The sequence below is a fragment of the Parambassis ranga genome, chromosome 17 (assembly GCF_900634625.1).
Source record: "Parambassis ranga chromosome 17, fParRan2.1, whole genome shotgun sequence".
Classification (NCBI taxonomy): Eukaryota; Metazoa; Chordata; class Actinopteri; family Ambassidae; genus Parambassis; species Parambassis ranga.
In genome coordinates this window covers 19,653,903-19,675,486 of record NC_041037.1, presented here as the reverse complement: position 1 = coordinate 19,675,486, position 21,584 = coordinate 19,653,903, and the positions used below count along the sequence as shown (strand labels likewise).

The 21,584-nt window shown below is 40.6% G+C and overlaps 1 protein-coding gene across 1 annotated transcript in view; it reads left to right on the top strand.

The window, feature by feature from the left end:
• Positions 1-21,584, top strand: part of LOC114449349 (cadherin-12-like) — a 50,655-nt gene that overhangs the window by 3,996 nt on the left and 25,075 nt on the right. Inside the window, exons 2-5 of the mRNA XM_028426943.1 lie at positions 13,055-13,179; positions 13,511-13,680; positions 15,254-15,373; positions 21,339-21,506. Of these exons, the coding sequence (XP_028282744.1) occupies positions 13,055-13,179; positions 13,511-13,680; positions 15,254-15,373; positions 21,339-21,506 (583 nt within the window). The remainder of the gene's footprint in view (positions 1-13,054; positions 13,180-13,510; positions 13,681-15,253; positions 15,374-21,338; positions 21,507-21,584) is intronic.

Genomic DNA, 21,584 nt, shown 5'->3' with positions numbered 1-21,584 from the left:
TATCTTTTACATGACATGTTATTCTCTCCTTCACAATGTTTATCAGCTAAAGACAGACTGCAATAAAATGCAATATTTCTGGAAATGACAACAGACATTCTGTAGACAGAATAAAATGTGTATTCTCTGACTGTATTGTATAGACTGTATTGTATAGAACTTTATTGTCATTGTATTTACATGCAGTCTACCACCATGTGCATACTGAAATATACATAACACACCCGCACACATGTATACAAATATATAATATAAAATGACAAGTGTGACTCGTTTTCAATGGTAATCATTCTAAAATTAATAGTTTATGTAGTGAAATAAACAGTGTGGATCCCCGGTTAATGTTTGTTAAGTGATCTCACAGCCCAGGGGAAGAAGCTGCTTGTGAGTCTGGAGGTGTGAGCATTCAGTGGCCTGTAGTGCCTGCCTAAGGGCAGCATCGCAAACAGGTGATAAGCCAGAGGAGTCAGTGGGGATGGACCTGCTTCTTCTGAGGTAGTGGGAGGTGGATATCTCTTCCAGAGAAAGTGGAGGGCATCCCAAGATCCCCTATAGGCTGGACCCTCTGCAGTGCCTTCTTGTCTGTAACTGAGTTTCAAGCAGGCAGTGATACAGCAGGTGAGCATGCTCACTATCATAGAGTGGTAGAAGGTCACCAGGAACTGCTGCTCCAGATACGGAGGGGAAGAAAAGGGAACTCTACAGGTTGCTTATTCAGATTTAGTAGTGTTAAGCAGCAGATTGTTGAATTCTAGGAGGACATTCAGAATTCTTTATTTTATTGTATTTTATTTGGTTTATTCTGTCTTATTATAACTAACAACAACAACAATAATGATAATGCCTCCTCAGAGAATGTTCTCCCAATGTGTACTTGCCAATTATGAATTACAGAGTAACTAAAAATGTAATAACGAACTACCGAGTACACAAGTGCATACTAGGTATTGAGAAAAGGCCCGAAAATAAAACTTTAGAAGAAGTCAGAATTCTAGGTAAAAATAAAAATCAGGAGGAGTGTTCTAACATCAAAGCACAATTCTGAAAAAAAACTAAGATGAAAGTCAGAAATCCAAGAAAAAAATAACATCTATAAGATTGAAGTCATAAAAAATTATACCCCCCCTTAAAAAAAATACTGGCTCTTTCACAGGTAATAGCAATGTTCAGCAGTGTGGTTAGGCAGAAGGTTTAGATTTATTCTGATATTTCATAGACATACAGTGTGAAAGAAAGTACAATATCAGATAATAGAAAATGACACATTAGTAAAGTTATGCTCCCAGCCATAGCGGCTCCGTCACAGTAAATTAAACTGCTCTGGTCTGAAACGGTGTGACAGCCACAAACTAAATGAATATAAATATTAAAGTGATGTTATCACCAAGTTAACTGAGAATATTACATCATTATCTTAAACATACATTGACAAAAAGGGGGGGGGGGTGTTTTTTTCTGTTTCCTTACAGGCTCTAACAGATTAACACTCACTGTACAGTCTTTATTAAAGTGCAGTGTGACTGAGGGATACACTCCCTGCTGCTCACAGGCTAATTCTTTCATAAGTCTTTCATTCAAATTCTAATATGTTAATTCAGTTGCACATTACTTGAGATAGGACACTGAGACTTGGTAATTAATATTGTATTTTTAAACTCAAATTGGTGATATATTCAAAATATAACATTGTCCAACTAAGTTGGGCAGGTTATAGTTTAGGTAGTATTAAGGTATTGTATTTGTCTATATGTTACCTTTGTGAGATGCTATGAAATAGCTATAAGATAAAATCATAAATAGTTAATAAGCTGACCTTACCAACTGTCAAACAGATTCAGAGAGTGCACAGTTTATTTTTTTCAGGACTGTATCATTAGTTTTTTTCCAAATGAGCTGCCCTGTTCAGTTTAAAATGCAGGAGCAGACAGCCCACAGTGCAACTTTATCAAATCAGATGAAGGAGGAGTTTGTGTTGTTGATTTCATTGTTGGTCAGGTCAGTTATAAATCGTCTCTGCTTAGTGGAAGCCATCATGCCTGCAACAGAGATGCTCACAAGTGATTTTCTGTAGGTCCAAGTCACGTCTCAAGTCTCACGGTTGTAATGAACTTTCCATTACTTCTTGCATGCTGTATGGACTGCTTAGAACACAGCATTTTGGATTTAAGGTATCCTGAGAATGTATCCCATTATCATCCATCCTTTAGCTATTAGCAGACAGTATCAGCATTGATTAAGGGTTTGGCACATGTATATGGCATATAAAATACTTTTCACATAAAAGGCTCCAGGCGTCCACTATTGACCTAAAAAAGTGTATGCAATAAACCAGTTACTGCAAAAGCAATTGCAAAGGGCACAGCATTTAAATTGAAGTTGTAATGAAACTAAAATGAAATTAAATTACAGTAATTAAACTGATTTCAATTTAACTCAATAGTTTGTGACTATCATTCCATTGATTTCCTCTGTCTAAATTTCTTCTCAATGACCTCATTGTAATCAGTGATTAAATCCCTCATCACACAGCTAATCGATACACACAATGTATGTTGGTCCTATGCTTTTTATTTTGCTATAAGAAGCCTCTGAAGTCCTCTGATGGCCCAGCTGCAGGCAGTATTTAAAGCACGTGGTAGTCAGACTGAGTGAGTTAGGCTCCACTGGTGCCCAGCCAGGGAGGACTTGTGCCCAGGGGCTCCTGATTAATCTGCTGTTGGTGCTAATAGTGGGGTCAAAGCTTGATTATCACTGAAAGAGGCAGGGCTGTGTGGAAGGAGGAGGGCAGAGGGGAATCAGATGACCTTGCATGTTTAATGTTAAAATCTCTGGTAGGATCTGTTTGTAGGTTTAGAGGCTTAAGAAGCTACTACTAAAACTTAGCATGTCTTATTAATTACCTCTAAGAGGCCACGGGAATGAGGGAGCTCTGTTAACCTCTACTGCCCTCCTTCCTGCAGAGCGCTCAGCAGGAGTGTCTGAGGACGTCCCACTGTGCTGTAGGCTCTATAGTTGTACTGTGTAGATATATAAATGTAATTTTCTAATTTGCACTTTTAAGGGAGCAGACAACCAAAGGCAAAAATAATCCAACAAAAGGGAGAGACCGCTGGATGGCTGGCCTTGTCCTTAGAGATAGGGTAATAAACTTGGTCACCTGGGGAGGAGCTCAGGGTAGAGTTGCTGCTTCTCTGCATTTAGAGGAGCCACTTGACAAGGTTTGGGCATCTGGTTAGGATAAGCCCTTGGCACCTCCCCTGGGAGGTGATCTGTGTATGTCCAACCAGGACCCCCCCCCCCCCCCCCCCCCCCCCCCCCAGATGAACGGAAGGAGGCAGCTGGGGTGAGAGAGGTTTAAGTGTCCCTGCTTAGGCTACTGCCTCTGTGACCTGTCCTCAGATAAGCAGAAGATGATGGATGGATCGATGAATGGACGCCCAAATACTCAATGTTTGTCCTAGGCTTCTACAGTGTGACGAACAGACCAGAGGTGTGACAGACTCTCAGACTCAGATTCATTCTCCAGCAGCAGGCTCACATCACAATGGGTAAACACTTTTCCTGTGATTAAAACTGCTAACAAGACACGCAGCAGTTTACGTGTTAGCATTGTACACCTTATTTGTAATTAGGAGAAAGAGACATACAGTTAGGGGAAAAAATGATTTGAACCCCTGCTGATTTTGTAAGTGTGCCCACTAAGAAAAAAATGATCATTCTAAAATATTTTGAACAGTTTTTTCTGAACAGGTGGCCCTATCAAGCTGCACAGATACACAATGTGTGGTCACGTCTGTGCGTCCACACAGAGCAGGAGGGGAAGGCGGGGGGGACGGAAATTACACTTGCACACATCCACAGAAAGAAACAGGAGGGCGGGAGATGCAAATGAGCGAAAAAAAAAAAAAAAACAGCCGCTAAAGAGACAACACTAAGAAAAGGTGAGAAAATGAGTGAGTGCAGGAATTTTGTCCACCACCACCCAGTCCTCCGCTGAATCATTCAGATGTTCAGTGGCAAACTTCAAACGGGCCTGTACATGTGCTTTCTTGGTGACTATGGTCCCAGCCGCCTTGAGACCATTGACCATTTCCTCCTGAGTATTTCTGGGCTGATTCCTCACTGTTCTTATTATCACTGAAACTCCATGAGGTGAGGTCTTGCATGGAGCTCCAGAGGGAGATTAGCAGTTATTTTATGTTTCTTCCATTTGTGAATAATCACACCAACTGTTGTCACCTTCTCACCCAGCTGCTTGGTATTGTAGCCCATTCCAGTCTTGTGTAGGTCCACCGTCTTGTCCCTGACATCCTTGGAAAGCTCTTTGGTCTTGGCCATGGTGAAGAGTTTGGAATCTGGATTGATTGATAGCTTCTGTGGACAGGTGTTTTATACAGGTAATTAGCTGAGAGGGCTCCCAGTGTCAGCTCCTTACCTGTATAAAATACACCTGGGAGGCAGAAATCTGGCTGGTTGATAGGAGATCAAATACTTATTTCATTCATGAAAATGTGAATTAATTCATAACTAGCTTTCATGCATTTGTCTGGATTCTTTTGTTATTGATCTGTCTTGTTCAAATAAACCTACCATTGAAATTATAAAGTTATCATTTTTATTGTGGGCAATCAGCAGCATCTGTATGCTGGTGCTAATTCACTGCTGATGAAGCAGCAACAGCTTTTCACTTTTTTCATAGCATGCTTTTCACTTTGCTGTTACATAGCTCATAAACACATTAAAAAACCACCACCCCCACCCTCACAAGGGAAGAGCTTGCCAATATGTGTCTCTGTATTATAATATTTTTCACATAGAAAATTGCCCTTTGAAACCATTCAAGAGGGGGTTGATGTTTTCAACATAATCTGGTTTGATGGATTATACATGAAAAGAGAAGCTTCAATGCATCCTGTACTTTTTTTATTCTGAGGACAGATTTGATCCCCCATGAAACCAGGCAGTTTTCACCAGGCATCCCTTGTGCTACATATTGATTTGTATTAGAGGATGTAGTTGGACCCCTGTACACATGGGATTATCATCTGTTTATTCAGTGTTCCTGTGGAGGCTGCGGGTGTGGGTGGCACTTTGTTGTTGTTGATTATTAGTTTGTTATGTCATTGCACATATTTTCCATATGTTTCATTCCATGGAGCTGAACTAAAGATTTTTTTAAATAAAAGCTGTTGTGAGAAATAGCTAAAGAGTAAACCCTTTTACCTCCACTACCATCTCTCTACTATCTACTATCTCTGACAGTAGTGTGACAACAACAAATATAGCCAATTGAACCAGATCAAATCAGATCTTTGATTGTCAGACGGATACTGACTCAAGCTGAGTCACAATTAATTTCATTTCAATTTTATTTATATAGCAGTTTTTAAAATCAAAATTGTTTCAAGGCACTTCACAGAAACCCAGAGCCTGAACCCCCTAAGAGCAACAGTGGTAAGAAAAATCTCAGAAGTACGACCCCTCCTGCTGGGAGGCCAGCTGGGTAGAGGAGGAGAAGAAGAGGTAATCATGACAGCGAGGATGAAAGAGACAAACATTACAGGTTGTTGATGTTGTCGAGCATGATAAAACTATTGTGCTTATATTGTAGCATATATATCATGAGATAATTATGCTGCTAAAACAAAGATGAACAACAGAGAATGGTGTGAAGACAATAAGCATTGGTTTGGTCAGGGGCCGGATTGCAGGTCAGCATGCAGGTCTGGAGGCAGATAGATCTGCAGAGAGAGAGAGAGAGAGATACGAGGAGACAGCAAACACTGTTAATGACATAAATCACTACTATGAACCAGACTAATGAGAATAGAGGAGAGTTAAGAAGGGGTTAAGGGGGATTTGAGGGGACAGGGAACTGCTCAGTGGATCAAGATTGTGTCCCCTGACAGTTTAGGCAGACTTTGATGCTGCCATGATGGAGATAGTCAGATCATCTCGGAGCCTCCCACAGGGTAAAGCTTTGTCCAGAGATTTTTTTACTATCTTTTCTTAGAATCCTTTTTTCTAAAAAGCAATTTAATTTATCACATTTTAAAAAATCTAGTTGATGAAGCTTCCACCAGATATGACATGGGTTAATTTATGCTAAATGAACCTATGGATGTATTGCCCTACATATGACATCAGGTTACATTTGTATTAACAATACATACAATCACATTGAACAATGTCATCTGAAGATGGGACTGATACAGCTCCAAATCTGAGTCTGAAATACTAATCCACTAGATATAACACACATTTACAATTTTGCTAATAGACCATACCATGTTATTGGCTGATGTCATCTAATCTCAACACAGCAAAAGTCTGCACATGAGGTAGGTTGGGGATGAATGAGGGTCCATGCAATGTGGTGTATTGTCATGTACTTCCATTTACTTTGACACACAAACACACATAGTACAGCTGACTTCTACAGCCCCAACTTTAGGTTAATCTTCTGTTGAAAATGTATCATCTCGGGATGAAGTGAGAAGAGGTGGAGCAGTGGTGAGGAGTCTGCGATGGCTGTTTAAAGTATGCTCTTCTGCTGCTCAAATATCTCTGCAGGAAGTGTTACTTTACTCACTGCTGTGAGACTGGATACAAACTGTGAAAATGCCATGTGCCACACTCCACACATACACACCCTCCAGAGATGTACCCTGTTGGATTTCTTTCTTCACTGGTCATCTGTGACAAATAAGGTTGTATTATTTGTGTGTGTGTGTGTGTGTGTGTGTGTGTGTACTGTGTCTACCTGCCAGGCAGTGGACTCCTTACTTTTTCAAGTCATTGTTGGTGACAAGATTAGGCATCAGTTCTGCACACTGAGAATTGTATAAAGCAAGTGTGTGTTTGTGGCTTTCATTGCAGGGGGTCATTGAGTTCAGGCTGTTGGTTTAACATCAGTCTTGAAGGCCCTTTGTTAAAAAAACAAAAGGTCGCAGACTTCTGAGTGAAAATCCCATCCCAAAATAAACTATAGAACATTTAAGTTCTACAAGGTGTATTTGTATGGTTGTGGTCAAACGAAGTGTTCAATGTATGGTATGTTACCAGGTCAGTGTGAATGAAAAATGGCATACAGAATAAATGAATGAGCCACAAACATGGCAGGAAACTAAACAGAGGGAGGATCAAAAGCAAGAAAACACACTCATTTTAAAGTCTGTCCAGGTAGTTACATTAAAGGCTTCACTGAGTAATCCTCCCTGTGAAGGAGCTGTTAATGGAAGTCCAAGGGAGGAAAATTTCAGTAACCCTAGGAAACAATCAAAGCCAATAGAATCAAGGGGGACAATGCACAGGTGTATGTACGAGGAGAAGGGCACACTCTTGCTTGACTGTCAGAAATAATTTCATAGTCACACTTAGACACAGGCTAACTAGATTCCACTGTAATTTCACATTAAAACACGGTTTGTGATTCAGTAATGATGCAGTGAGTTTTGGTTGCATAGAGGATGGAGTTAGTAGATCCTCAGCTTTTATAAGGTATACTGTTTTTAGCCAGTGGTAGCATGACTTCTGCGCTTAGTTAGGCATAGGCTGTTTTTGCCATGTGCTCATTTAATTGTTTGGTTTGAAATTGTGTTTGGAAGCGGTCTTCCGCTCGGAGCAGAGATCCATCCTGCTAACATGGTGTGCAGCATGCATAGGCTGAGCATTACATAATGATTTTTGTCATCAAGTTCCAGCATTCACTTCTAATGTAATGAAGTGGTAAAGATGTGCCACTCATCCTCAAAGGGTGGTGCCTCTACTAGCCTACTGCAAAGGCAGCGACAGGAGATCAAAGCTTTAAGTAGTAAGCAGGCATTTGTGTGAGTGCCAGCACTGAGGTGCTGCTGCCTCTCTCTTATCTCTGTTACTATGATTCATCATCACATCTGAACCCAGTTGTGAAGATCCAAATAGCTGCACACACCCCTGCCACTCTGTTGAGCTATAAGTCATGTGCATCTTTGCGCTGTACTTGTGTTTATACAAATGCGGTCAAAAACATATCAGGCACTTTCAGTGGATATCCTCAGGGCAGTTGGTGCAGAAAGCTGAATTAACTGAGGAGCATAATGCTTTCATCTGAATGCTTAAATGAGACTGATGATCACAAATCACTTTGATTATTGCCACACCAGTATTTTTTTATGTGGCAGTATTTGGATCTGACCTCAACCTGACCAAATTATGGGGTGCAAAATTCTGCTCCTGCAGCCAGGTGCACCTACTGATTTGTGAAATGACCTCAACTAGCAATGAATCTAGCTGGATCTTCTTGATAGTTTGTCATTACTTCATCTTGTGCATGCAATTAGCACTAATAATAGAGACTGGTGGTGCAGGGGTTAGGACTTATATTTTATTGTATATGGGTACATTTATGTACTAGAAGTTATACGGTATATTAAGGTAAGGTAAAGAAGTAGAAGTACACATTTAGCGTCTTTCATAGAGTATGCAGCGACGGATTGAACCATGTGGCACACCCCAAGAAACACTTGCGAAAACACAAGCAATAAAAAAATATATATTTTTTGTGATAATATAACTGACACGAAAGTCTGTAACTTTGTATGCATATTGTGTGTTTGTTGTTTGTTATCACACTAGAGCTGGTTGTGTCGCTGGAGCGAGGATGTGGATTTCACATGTATTCTGGTAGCATGTGTGTTCTTTTGAGGCATAGATATATTGTCCTCATTACATTTGTCTGTCTGACCTTTGCAGCGGCATCTGTCAATGCAGGGCATGACTGCATATGGGGGGGGTGTCATCAACATTCATTGTAAGAAACACTCACACTTAAAATCCATTTTCTAATGTGTGGGTCCTTAATTAGAAACAGCAGCATCTGTCATCAATTTGCACTTTCTTCACCTCATCTCAACACTGTTTCTCATTCACACACAAACGCATTCTGCACTGGGAGAGGTTTTAAGAACTAACACTAGTTTCCTAATACACTTTTAAATAAGTTTCTGTTTTTTTATTCCCCTCGTGAAATCATTCATTAAAGTGATGTAAGTTAGTGTAAGGATGATGTTTGAGAGGCTGTTAATTAGTTGTGTCAGAGCTTGTCTGTTGGACTGATGACTAAGGAACATTTAAACGTTCTTATGTAGGAACATCGATGTGGTTGCATCTTCCTTCCAGTGACATGTTTAATTTTAACAGTTGTAAATGACTTAACCTGCTTACACCTGATATAGCTTTTTAGATTTTGGGCTTAGGAGAAACCAATAAATATAATAGGCCTAATCAAATATTATCATTATCCACGTTTGTGTAGGACAGGTTCCAGTTAAGGACTGTAGATAGCCGAAATAACTCAGTTGGGAGAGGGTTAGACTGAAGATCTAAAGGGGGTTCAATCCTGGGCAATGGAAGTCTCTTTTCTTAGATACATACAGGAGTCACTCACCACTGAGGTATCTCACATGAACTCACTAATATTGTTGTACTTTCTGTTCTGTTGACTAGCCGGTTGCACTCTTTGTTAGCCTTTGGATTCAACAGAAAAGTTGTCAGCTGCTTAGGATGAGAAGATATACACAAACCCACACAGGTGCTCACACTAAGGTCTGAATAAATATATAACTCTGCTACAATTACACACACACACATGCGCACACACACACTGCAGTATGTAATTTAAATATAACAATCTCCAAATTATTCCCATATATCCCTTTGGTTTACTGATGGGAGCTCTCTAATGAGTTGGACTTGCCTTGTGAAACGGTAATGAGGCCATTCATAGCTGAAGTCCTTTGGCTACAGAAAACAGGTGGTAATTAAAGGAAGGCAGTGTTGGTGTGTACTAAAAGCAGTTTTCGTTGCAGGTACATCGCAGGAAGCAGTAGCCTATGCACTGTTTATATAAACACTGACCAATCAAGCTTCTATTCTGAAATAAATCAGTCTCATTGTGTGCCTCTAAGCAAGTTTGTTTAGGATTTTGTCAGTTTTTTTTAAGTATTTTATGTCTACTGATTTCTTTTTCTTAGTTCATGTATAAAGATGGAAATAAATGGATGTCCATTACTAGTAACATTGTATTTGTTTTAGGAAATAATAGCCTTGTTTTTTCCTGGCCTGTCAGTAAACCTGATTCCTGGCCACATGTTATTGTTCATATGCCACTGCTACTGCTTCTAGATAGCATCCCTATCTAGTCCAGCTGCTTTAAACAGCAACAAAGTGGTTTTGTTGGGCCCACTGATGTCTTTAGCAAAAGAAGAACAGTTATCTCTGTAATTACCCAAATCTGGAACTGAGACCTTTCTGGCAACATACACTATAAACACTGCGACACTCCCAGGCCTCAGATCCACCTTGGATTTTGCAGTGTGCGGGGACCTGGGAGTGGTCTATCGAGTATCGAGAAGATTGGCTTGTGAAAGCATATTATTTGCTTGCACAGATCACTTTCTTATGGGTTAAACCAATGTGACCTTTATGAGGTTTTTTTTTTTTTTGCAACTTGAGCCTGAATACACACAAATACTGAGATGTGGAGAGGCTGGGACTTCCAGTCTTCTTAAGATATCTCTAGCAGGCTGGTGCTTTTTGGTTTTAAGTAAATATGGCAGTTGTGAATTTTTTTTTTCAAGAAGCTTTTACATGACAAGCTAACACACTGTCTTAAAACCCCATAGCTGCCTGTACCAGGCGTGTAGCCTACTCGCTCATTTTAAATATATATTAAGCAATCAATATTTTACAAGCTATGAGCTAATGTTAGAACACGCCACTTCAGTGCCAGGACCTCAGCTCTTTCTGTGGTCAGGCCTTTGTCAGCTGGGTATTTTTGTCATTACACTAATATGCAGGTCTTTATTTCACATCAGTGTTTGGAGCCGATTGAACAATTGAATTCACTCTGGGAGGGGGCACTGCCTTAAAAGAAAATTCAGTCAATGCTTCTGTAAAAAGTTCCTATAAATTACAGTTTATTTTATTTGTATTTAACAGTAAATTTAGGTGGAATGTAACTAAGTATTGTACTTCTTTACTGTTCTTAAGTACATTTTTGTGTATTTATACTTTACTTAGGTAAAATAATGCAAAAGTGCATACTTTAGACTGTGGGATAAACAGCTATATCTGGCAACCCTGCCTTTGTGGAATGCCCCTCACATCATTGGAAAGTGGTTCTCTAAAGTTTGTGGCTTATGGTGTGTCTCTGAGGAGCCTTCATCTAAGCCATTCATCCCTCCATCCACTTTCTGAATCTGCTTTGTCATCTTTGCTGTACACTATGCAAGGCACAATGAAATGAGAAAAAAGAGACATGCTTGCATAAAATTGAATAAACAAATAAAAGCAGTAAAACTAACAGTGTAAATTGAGTTTTTAACATGACCAGTATGAATATATTGTACAAAATGCAAGTGCAAAGTGTCTGTGTGCAGACTTATTGCTCAGTCTTTGGGTGGGTGGGATGTGTATGGGAAAGTGGGCTGATGGATTTCACAGCTCTGGGGAAGAAGCTGTGTCTCAGTCTGTTGGTGTGAGTTCTGATGCTCCTGTACCTCTTTCCAGAGGGAAGAGGTACAAACAGTTTGTGTCCTGGGTGGGGTCTGCAGCTATACGACCAGCCCTCCTTTGAATTGTCGTATATGGAGTCCAGCTGTGGGAGAGGACTCCCCACAATCCCCTGTGCTGTCTTCACCACCCGGGCCAAGTCTTTCCTGTCGTTCCTGTCCTGTCACAGTGCAGCTCCTGTACCACACTGTTGCACTCAGACAGAGGATGCTTTCTATTGTGGCCCTGTAGAAGTTCGTCAGAAGCTGAGAAGAGAGTCCAGTCCTCTTGAGCTTCCTGAAGAAGAAGAAGATATAATATTTTATAAGTAAAATATTATAATATAAGTAATATATATTTTGCTGGGTAATTATACTATTACTTACATATCAAGCTTTAGTACTTCCTCCACCACTGTGCATAGACTAAATAAATATGGATGAGTGCCTGTGGGAAGCTATGTAACTATGTTGTGTCATAGTCTACTTAATACAGGCAAAGGGTTGCTGGGTATTCTGTGTGAGATGTTGCTGCAGAGCTTTGGGGTTTGGGTAGTGTAATGGATTTGTTGTTAACGAGGATGCATTTAAGTAAGGGGGGATCATGGTCATGTTCAGATGTCAGTTTCCAGCAAACAGATGAGTGGAAATAAAGCATGTGTGTTTTATCTCAAGCCTCCTGCTTTAAAGTCCAGACACTTCACAGCCATCAAAACAATATAACAACAGAAATGCATTTTTTCTGGTGAGGTTAAGCTATACTCTGGAAGTTGTGTTTTTTGTCTAGAAATTATGTGACGTTATGTTCATAAACGGTATTGTAAAATGTTACTGTGGATATAGGTTTATAATTGTCAGATTTGTAATCGCATTTTAAAATAATAATGAAGGAACGTGGCAATAATCTAAAAAAAGTATAAGAAATTTACTGTTCACTACTCTATTTACAAGACAAACCAGAACAAACAGAGCAAATGTGAATTTCATAGAAAACTGTGAGCCATAATAATCAAAGGACCTCTAACCACTGTAAAAATATTAGCAGCAGGACAGCTCACACTGATTAAATGCTGTTTGCTCACTGGGGAGTGTTGTTTGCCTGGACCATTGCATGAATAAATCATATAGCTGGAGCGCTGTCCAGCTGATTTTTACACGGCTTTAAGAATTCAGTGCCCTGCTCGACATGGTGGCAAAGGGCACACAGATTTATTATTTTTAGAGTCAGCTCCCATGGAAGAGAGTGGAAGAGAGTTGTATCTGTGAAGTTCTGAAAATAGACACAGAGAACCAATACAACAAATGAAATAGAAATAGAAATATCTGATATTACACATTAGTTTGTCTGGAAACATACTTCTTTTTTATATAACATTTAGTGACAAAGGGATTAGTAGTAAGGTATAGCCCGAGATCCTCACACATAAATGGTATCATGGTAGACAGCTGCAGCTCTGACACTGAAAGCTGCTAAAAAGCAACATGTGCATTACTCATGTGCTTTCTCTTCCCCTCTCTTGCAGCTGCACACAGACATGGACCATGGAATAAATGGAGTGAAGTACACTCTGTCAGGAGAAGGAGCCGGGTCCATCTTCACCATCGATCAAATTACAGGAGATATGCATGCCCTGGTGGGTCTGGACAGGTCAGTGCTCATCAGTCATAAGGACAGTGCAGTCACACTGCCCAAAGGCTCATGTAGAGCATCTAATAGAGGTAGTTATGGTGTCCTGCAATAAGGTACGTAAAACAGTACATTTGGTTGGACAAATTCCCTCTGTGTTTACCACCTAAATTGAATGTCTTAACTAACACATGGCACATAATCAGATTTATTCTAAAGCTCACTGTGTCAGCATTAACACACTCTAAACGGGACACCATGCTGACATTTTAATCCCAAACCCTGACTACAAAATCAGTCATTTACTAATGACTGTGTTTTCCATGTTTAATCTGTGTGTGATATTTTTCAGAGAGGAGAAGTCCTTCTACATACTGAAGGCCCAGGCTGTGGACATTCACACCGGTGTCCCTTTGGAGCCGGAGTCTGAGTTCATCGTCAAGGTGCAGGACATCAATGACAATGAACCAAAGTTCCCAGATGCACCATACAGCGCCAGTGTCCCTGAGATGTCCCCGACAGGTAACTGCACTGAAAAAAAAAGACCAGATATGAATGCATAAAGAATCAAAATACAGAAAGCAACTTTATACCAAGTGGAAATAATAATGTGACTGTACAGAAAAAAGCCAAATAACCAAATTAATGAATTCATACTCAAGTTAAAGCTGAATTTATTTTATGATGCTCCCATACTTTATATATGTGAAAAAAATTGATATAAATTAATTGATATAAAATTGATATAATCAATACTTGTTTCACATAAACAAAATATAATAATAATATAATAAAAATAAAAATATGTTCAATTATTTTGGTTAATCACATACACATTAAATACATTTAATTTTATTAAAATAAATTATTATTATTAGTTTAATTATTTTTGTTCAGATTAGAAAAACATATTTTTACTACTTTTGAGCAGAACTCAAGTTGACTGAAAGGTGTATGTAAAAAAATATTTAAAAATATTTATCTGATATATTTTAAAAACGGTTAACGTTAGTGGACGTTTTTATGAACTTTGCCCAAGGGTTAAATTCAAGTTATGATTTGTCATGCATGGATGGAAGTCTCCATTGTCACATGATAGTATGTCTACAAACAGTGGCCCTAGTGAGACTTCACTTGGGAGTGAAATTATTTGTGTAGTTTTACTGATGCAAACAGTAAATACACTCCTGCACAATGTGACTCACTAAGCTCTGTGGTTCAGTTAGTTGCTTGGTTTCACTTTGCATCCTGCTCATACATATTAAGTTGTAGTAGTGGCACCTGCACTCCCACGGACACACGCAGTTCACTAAGCCAGACTTAGTGGCCCATCTGTCTGCTAAATACCATTACTGAGAGGTAATTTAACAGTCAAAGTCTCTAGGCCTTAAGCTCTTAATGCTTCAGTTAGAGGCCAAAGTGCTCTGAAAGAACACAAGCTTGACCCCAGTATGTCTCTGTTGCACTGAAATACAGCAACAAAGTATACGTAGGATTACCATGGTAGCTAACCATGGCAGGCATCCATATGATAGAAACGTAATCCTGTGAGAAGCCACCTGCTAAGAATAGATGCAGTCCTATCAAAAGATGAGGTTGGACTGTCTCCAGTGACTTCGCAAAGAGGTGCTCATAATAATTGAACCTACATGTAAGATTTTTGTAAGTTTGAAAGGTCATTTTGCAAATTTAAAAAAAATGTAGAAATGATATTAAACAATAAACTGGACTGATTGCATTGTTTAATATCATTTCTACATATTTTTTTATTTGGGAAATGACCTTTCTACTCTAAAAGTAGACATTTTAAAAGTCAGAATTCTAAAAAAATACAAGTTCGGAAATATGTCAGAATACTATGGAGAGAGTCAGAATTCTGACCAAAGAAGAAAAAAAAATGTTTTTTTTAAATCCAAAATTATAAGAATTCTAAAAAAAAATAACTGTCCTAAATTCTTATAAGGAAAAAAATAATCTAAAATTAGAATTTTTGTGGAAAAAGTCAGAATTCTGATTTTTTTTTACCATTGCCTCATCTTTTTCTGTGTAATATTTATATTCTGTCTTGTGTGCATCCGTGTGTGTGTGTATTTAGGAACCTATGTGACACAGGTGACTGCCACAGATGCAGATGACCCCACATATGGCAACAGTGCTCGCATCGTCTACAGCATCCTTCACGGCCAGCCCTACTTCTCTGTGGACCCCAAGACAGGTGGGAGACTCGCATAGCTCCACACCCTCCTTCACAAAGCAAGAATTATTCATAACAGTTGCTCTAGCATACGCGTGACTCCTCCATGAACCCTCAGATGTATTCACTCCCCTCCAGAGAGCATAAAATTCAACTGCTCATGACACAGTGAGGGTTTTCTCTGCACTCTTGCACCTGAATGCTAAAACACATAGCGAAAGAACAGAAACATTTGTTGTCCTTTAACAGACATGTCAGCTGAGCGGTAATTACTCTGAACACTGAGTGTCGTGTTTGATTTTTAGCCTGAGGAGCCCTGCGCTTCACCATCAGGCCTTCTTATGAGTGCAGACAGCAGAGATTCAAAGATTATGTTGTAAAGAAAGCATAGTGAAAACATCAAACTGGTAGAAGTGCAGGGTGTGTCATAGCCAGTGACAGAACCAAAAAATCAAATATGCATATGAAGAACATATAAAGGGGGAAGAGGGATACCTTTACAAAGGTTACCAGAGGATAAGAGTGCAGAAGTGTGGAAGGGGAAAGAGTTAAAGGAAGGGAGCTGAAGGAAGTACATGGTACAGTAAATAGTTGTTAAATGTGTTAAGGTTCTGGTGGACGGTAGTAAAGAGAGCTTCTTCTAATCTAGGTAGACAGAGATGCTTCTGTTCTGGTAGCACTTGGTAGGTTGGTCAACCACTGGGGACCCTTAAATGAAATAGTCTTGACTGGCTGTGTGTAAAGGCACAGCACTGCCCGACAACATTCCTTAACAAGCCTTCATGAAAGAGATTTAAGTTGGCAGGAACAGCAATCCAGATAAGCTTGACTCCAAATTCTTAAAGCTAGCTTCAGATTACATAGCCGAGCCTCTGTCACACCTTTTTAATTTAAGTTTGAAATGGAAATCTGCTTTTATACTTCCTCTTTTAAAAGGAGGCGACCCCGCTGAACTAAAGATAAGATAAGATAAGATAAAACTTTATTAATCCCGAAGGAAATTCTTGTGCCAGAGGTATCAAGTCACAATAAATGCAGTTAAGTACAGAGTATAAGTATAAGTGTCACTATAATCCAAAAAGAGTACAGTACGCAGTATGAGCACAACATGGATACAATATGGAGATGTAAGGTGCTAAGTAAACATAATATAGGAATGACAGTGATGCCTGACATGATTATCTAGCGCTTCTCCCTACAGAAAGGAGAGGAGTTATACAGTCTGATGGCCACTGGCAGGAAGGACCTCCTGTGGCGTTCTGTGCTGCTCCTCGGTAGTCTCAGTCTACCGCTGAATGTGCTCCTGTAGGACAGCAGTGTGTCGTGCAGGGGGTGAGACGTGTTGTTACGAATACTGAGGAGTTTCCTCAGTATCCTCCTCTCCGTCACCTCCACCACAGACTCCAGCTCCACTCCCAGTAACGAGCCAGCCTTCCTAATGAGCTTGTTGAGTCTGTTGGTGTCGGCCGTCTTCATCCTGCTGCCCCAGCACACTACAGCGTAGAAGATGACACTGGAGACCACCGAGTGGTAAAACATCTGCAGCATGGTCTGGCAGACGTTAAAGGACCTGAGTCTCCTCAGTAGATACAGGCGACTCTGTCCCTTCCTGTATGTTGCCTCTGCGTTTGTGGACCAGTCCAGTTTGTGGTCAATGTGGACACCCAGGTATTTGTAGCTGTCCACAATGTCCACGTTGGTACCCTTTATGCTGACCGGGTTTGGGAGTGTCTGGTGCTTCCTGAAGTCCACCACCAGCTCTCTTGTCTTTGTGACATTCAGCTGCAGGTGGTTCTGTCCGCACCACTCCACAAAGCTGTCCACCACACTCATATACTCCGCCTCCCAACCTCTGCTGGTACAGCCCACAATGGCAGAGTCATCCGAGAACTTCTGCAGGTGGCAGGACTGTGAGCAGTGTCTGAAGTCTGATGTATAGAGTGTGAACAGGAATGGAGACAGTACCGTGCCCTGGGGTGCCCCCGTGCTGCTCACTATCGTGTCCGAGACGGTGTTCCTCAGCCTAGTGTGGCGCAGTCCCTGAGTACTCTGGGGCTGAGTCCGTCCGGTCCTGCAGCTTTTCCCGGTCGTAGGCGACTGAACTCCCTCCTCACATCTTCTGTGGTGATGGTAACTGTGGACACAGAAGAGCAGAGAGAGAGATCTGATGGGGGAGGGTGGGGGGTTGTTAGTGGAAGGTGGGGTAAGGGGGGCAGGGTGATGTTATTGATGGGGAGGTGAAACTGGTTAGTATGGTTAGGGGGAGGGGAAGGAGGAGGAGGTACATTGTTGTTATCGACAGGTGTTAATGGTGCATCACAGGGAGGGGGAGGGGGAGGGTGGTCAGGGAGTGGACTGTCAAACCTGTTGAAAAACAGCTTCAGCTGGTTGGCCTCCTGCAGATCTCCATCCATCAGCAGGTCGGAGATCCTATTGTGGCTGGTGATGGTTCGCATGCCACTCCATACCTCCCTCAAGTTGTTCCGGGCAAGTTGGCTCTCCAGCTTCCTCCTGTAGCTCTCCTTGCTCTCTCCAATCTTCTCCTTCACCTCTGCCTGGGCCCTCCTCATCTCCTCTCTGTCTCCACTCAAGAAGGCTGTCTTCTTCCTGTTGAGTGATGCCTTGATGTCCTTTGTCACCCATGGTTTATTGTTTGGAAAGCAGCGTATTGACCTGGTGGGATTAGAGAATCTGTACAAAAATTAACATATTCTGTGATACAGTCTGTGAGTGTGTCTACATCCTCACCGTGGGTGTAACAGAACACATCCCAGTCAGTCACCTCAAAACATCCCTGCAGGGTCTCCAGGGCTTCCGGTGTCCACCTCCGTACAGTTTTGGTGGTCACCGGCTGCCGCTGTACTGCTGGTATATACTGGGGTTTGAGGTGGACTAGGCTATGGTCTGATCTGCCCAAGGGAGGGAGAGCTATGGAGCTGTATGCCTCTTTAACATTAGCATACAGTAAATCTAGAGTTTTATTTTCTCTTGTTTTACAAAACTAAACAACTATAGGCCAATTTCAAAGCTATGCATTTTAGCAAAAATCTTTGAGAAGCTTTTCAGTGTTCAACTGAAGGCATTTTTAGATTCTAACAGCATTTTAACCGACTTCCAGTCTGGTTTTAGAAAACAGCACAGCACTGTCACAGCCACCTTAAAAGTTTTAAATGATTTTATCCATGCTCTGGACCACAAGCAACACTGTGTAGCCCTATTTATTGACCTGTCGAAGGCATTTGACATGGTAGACCACCCTCTCCTGATTAAAACCTTGTCAAATATAGGCTTCTCAAACCAAGCTTCTGCTTGGTTTTCCAACTATCTTTTAAATAGATCCCAGTGTGTACAAATGGCAGGTTCTATATCGTCTTCTCTTGGGATCACAAGGGGAGTGCCACAGGGCTCAGTTTTAGGACCTATTTTATTTTCTATTTATATTAATAATATGTGTTTTAATCTGTCAAATGCCACTTATCACTTTTATGATGATGACACAGTCATTTACTGCTGCTCTGCTTCACTTGCACAAGCCTTTGAGTTTTTACAGTCTGCTTTTAACACTGTTCAATTACACCTGCAATCACTGAACTTGATTTTAAATGCAGAGAAATCAAAAGTGATGGCACTCTCACCAAGGTGTAAAGGACAAGATAACTTGCCGGTAATAACAACACTCCAAGGAAAACACATTGAACTGGTCACCAGCTATAAATATCTCGGATTCGTACTTGACTCAGAGCTGTCATTCAAACCACATATTTCAAACTTAGTCCACAAACTGAAGATGAAACTTGGGTTTTATTTTCGGAACAAATGTTGTTTTTCTCTTAGAGCCCACAGACTTCTGGTATCGGCAACCTTTTTACCACTGATTGACTATGGTGATGTTGTATACATGACTGCGTCGTCAAAATGCCTCCAGTCCTTAAACACTGTTTATCACTGTGCCTTGAGGTTTGTGACTGGCTGTACCCGCCTCACCCATCACTGTGAACTGTATGCCAAAGCTGAGTGGCCCTCCCTGAGCACAAGGAGGCACACCCACTGGATGGCATTGATCTATAAGACCCTCCTTGGTTTGGCTCCACCTTATCTGTGTGCTCTTCTCCAGCAAACTACCAGCCACTATGCACTACGCTCCAGTGGCATTTACCACCTGCAGGTCCCTCATGTGCGGACTGAGCTAGGAAAGCGGGCCTTTAGCTACTCTGCCCCTTCAGCCTGGAATACCCTCCAGACTGATTTAAAAATCTCTGAGCTTATCTCATTTAAAACTTTTAATTCTTTATTACACATTAGGCAAAAAGCATCCATTCATCAGTGCCTGTGTTTTTAAGATATCTTTCTATTGCTGCTCTTATTTTCACTGCTCAGATAACAGTTTTGATCTCTTTACCAACTTTAAAATGTTGTTATACTGTTCTTGACGTGTGCTGCTGACCTCTTGGCCAGGTCACCCTTGTAAATGAGATCTGGATCTCAATGGGTTTTTACCTGGTTAAATAAAGGTTAAATAAAAATAAACAAATAAATCCAGGTATCACACTGTGAGCAAGTATCAGTGACTTGAATTTGATGCGGGTGGCTAAGGTATAGCCAGGGGAGCTAAACGATGGTAACATGCCCTTTTTTAAGGTGATTGAAAACCAGACATGGTGGTACATCTGTAGAGGTGTCACTGTGGAAGTCAGGAGGCCTGGTAGGAGTTAAGTTTTATTGTCGTACTTTATTTATATACTGTAGTGTAGTGTTTGTGAAGATTTACCTACCTTTGAGCTGATTTATGTTGCAGAGTGTATGCACTGTTACTCTGTTTTAGAAGTCACCAGCTTGCCTTACTGCAAGGGGATGCTCATAAACCTGTAAAGGTATTTACAGGTCACAGTTATTCTGGTTTTTATCACTTAAACCAGTGATTAGTCAGTTTATATATGACATTTATATGCAAAACACTGTAACAGAATGGCCATATGAATGTCTTTTTTGAAAGACTGTAACAGTATAATACAGGAAAAAACAAACACTGTGATATTAAAACCACATGTGAAATATAGTCTAATTTACTTGTTTACTTCCCCTTTTTGAAAATCAGATCAAAGTCCCTAAGATACAGTATGACATTTTGTCATTTCTGTTGCTCCTGTGTTGATCTTTTGTTTTCCCTTATTGGCCCAGTTTTCTGTTTTTTGTATGATGCCATATGGGAAGAAAGGATTGTTGTGTAACCCTAGATTTAATTTGCTCATGAGACAGGTTTTAAACCATGTAGAGTCAGACACCACTACAATCTCTTTTTGCTTTTTAACAATAAGAAGCAAAACTGAAGACTGAAACTGAAGCGATAATGTTGAATTTAGTGTTGATGAAACTGTAACTTTTACTGAACTCTTGTTGCTTGAGCACTACACTGCTTAAGACAAAGCATGAAATAGCTCTAAAAAATTCATCACTACATTCAGTGGCAGTACAAGTCTGACTTCACTTGTATTGTTTAGCTTGGTAGTCATTGTCAAATCTGTCACTGCTGGTTAGCTAATGCTATGAGATAGCACTGTACTTGTTAGGAATAGTTAAATCACTAATTGCAATCCGGCACATAACTGGCAGTGTTGAACCTGTCATTATTTTTAGATGGATAATCCCCATTGATAGAGTGAGTGTTTCATTTTCCCTTTAAGCATCTTTCCATTGACCAAAGATAAAGTATTAGCAACAGATGCTCTAACCCCTCCAGTCATTCAGCTACCCACACATCAAACAAGCAATGATGCAAGTCAAGCAACGTCTTGGTGTTATTTGGCATCTTGGCAGCAACAAAGAAGAGGAATTATTAAACACTTTTCTTTATATGCATCTCAGGAAAACATACTAAGGTCCAGACCTTGGGAACATCAGTGTATCATCTGTTTACTTGTATTATATCGAAACCTTCACTAAGCTTACCCATTTATTATCTCCCTCCCACACCGGCCTCTATCTGCAGGAGTGATCAGAACTGCTCTGGCAAACATGGACCGCGAGGTGAAAGAGGAGTACCAAGTACTTCTTCAGGCCAAGGACATGGGAGGTCAGCTGGGGGGACTGGCCTCCACCACCACCATCAACATTACACTCACTGATGTCAATGACAACCCACCTCGCTTTGCTAAGAGTGAGTCCCAAAACTGATTGTTTGATAAATGAATGAGTCATTGCTTTCTTAAACTCCACTTAACTGTGTCCCTCTCTC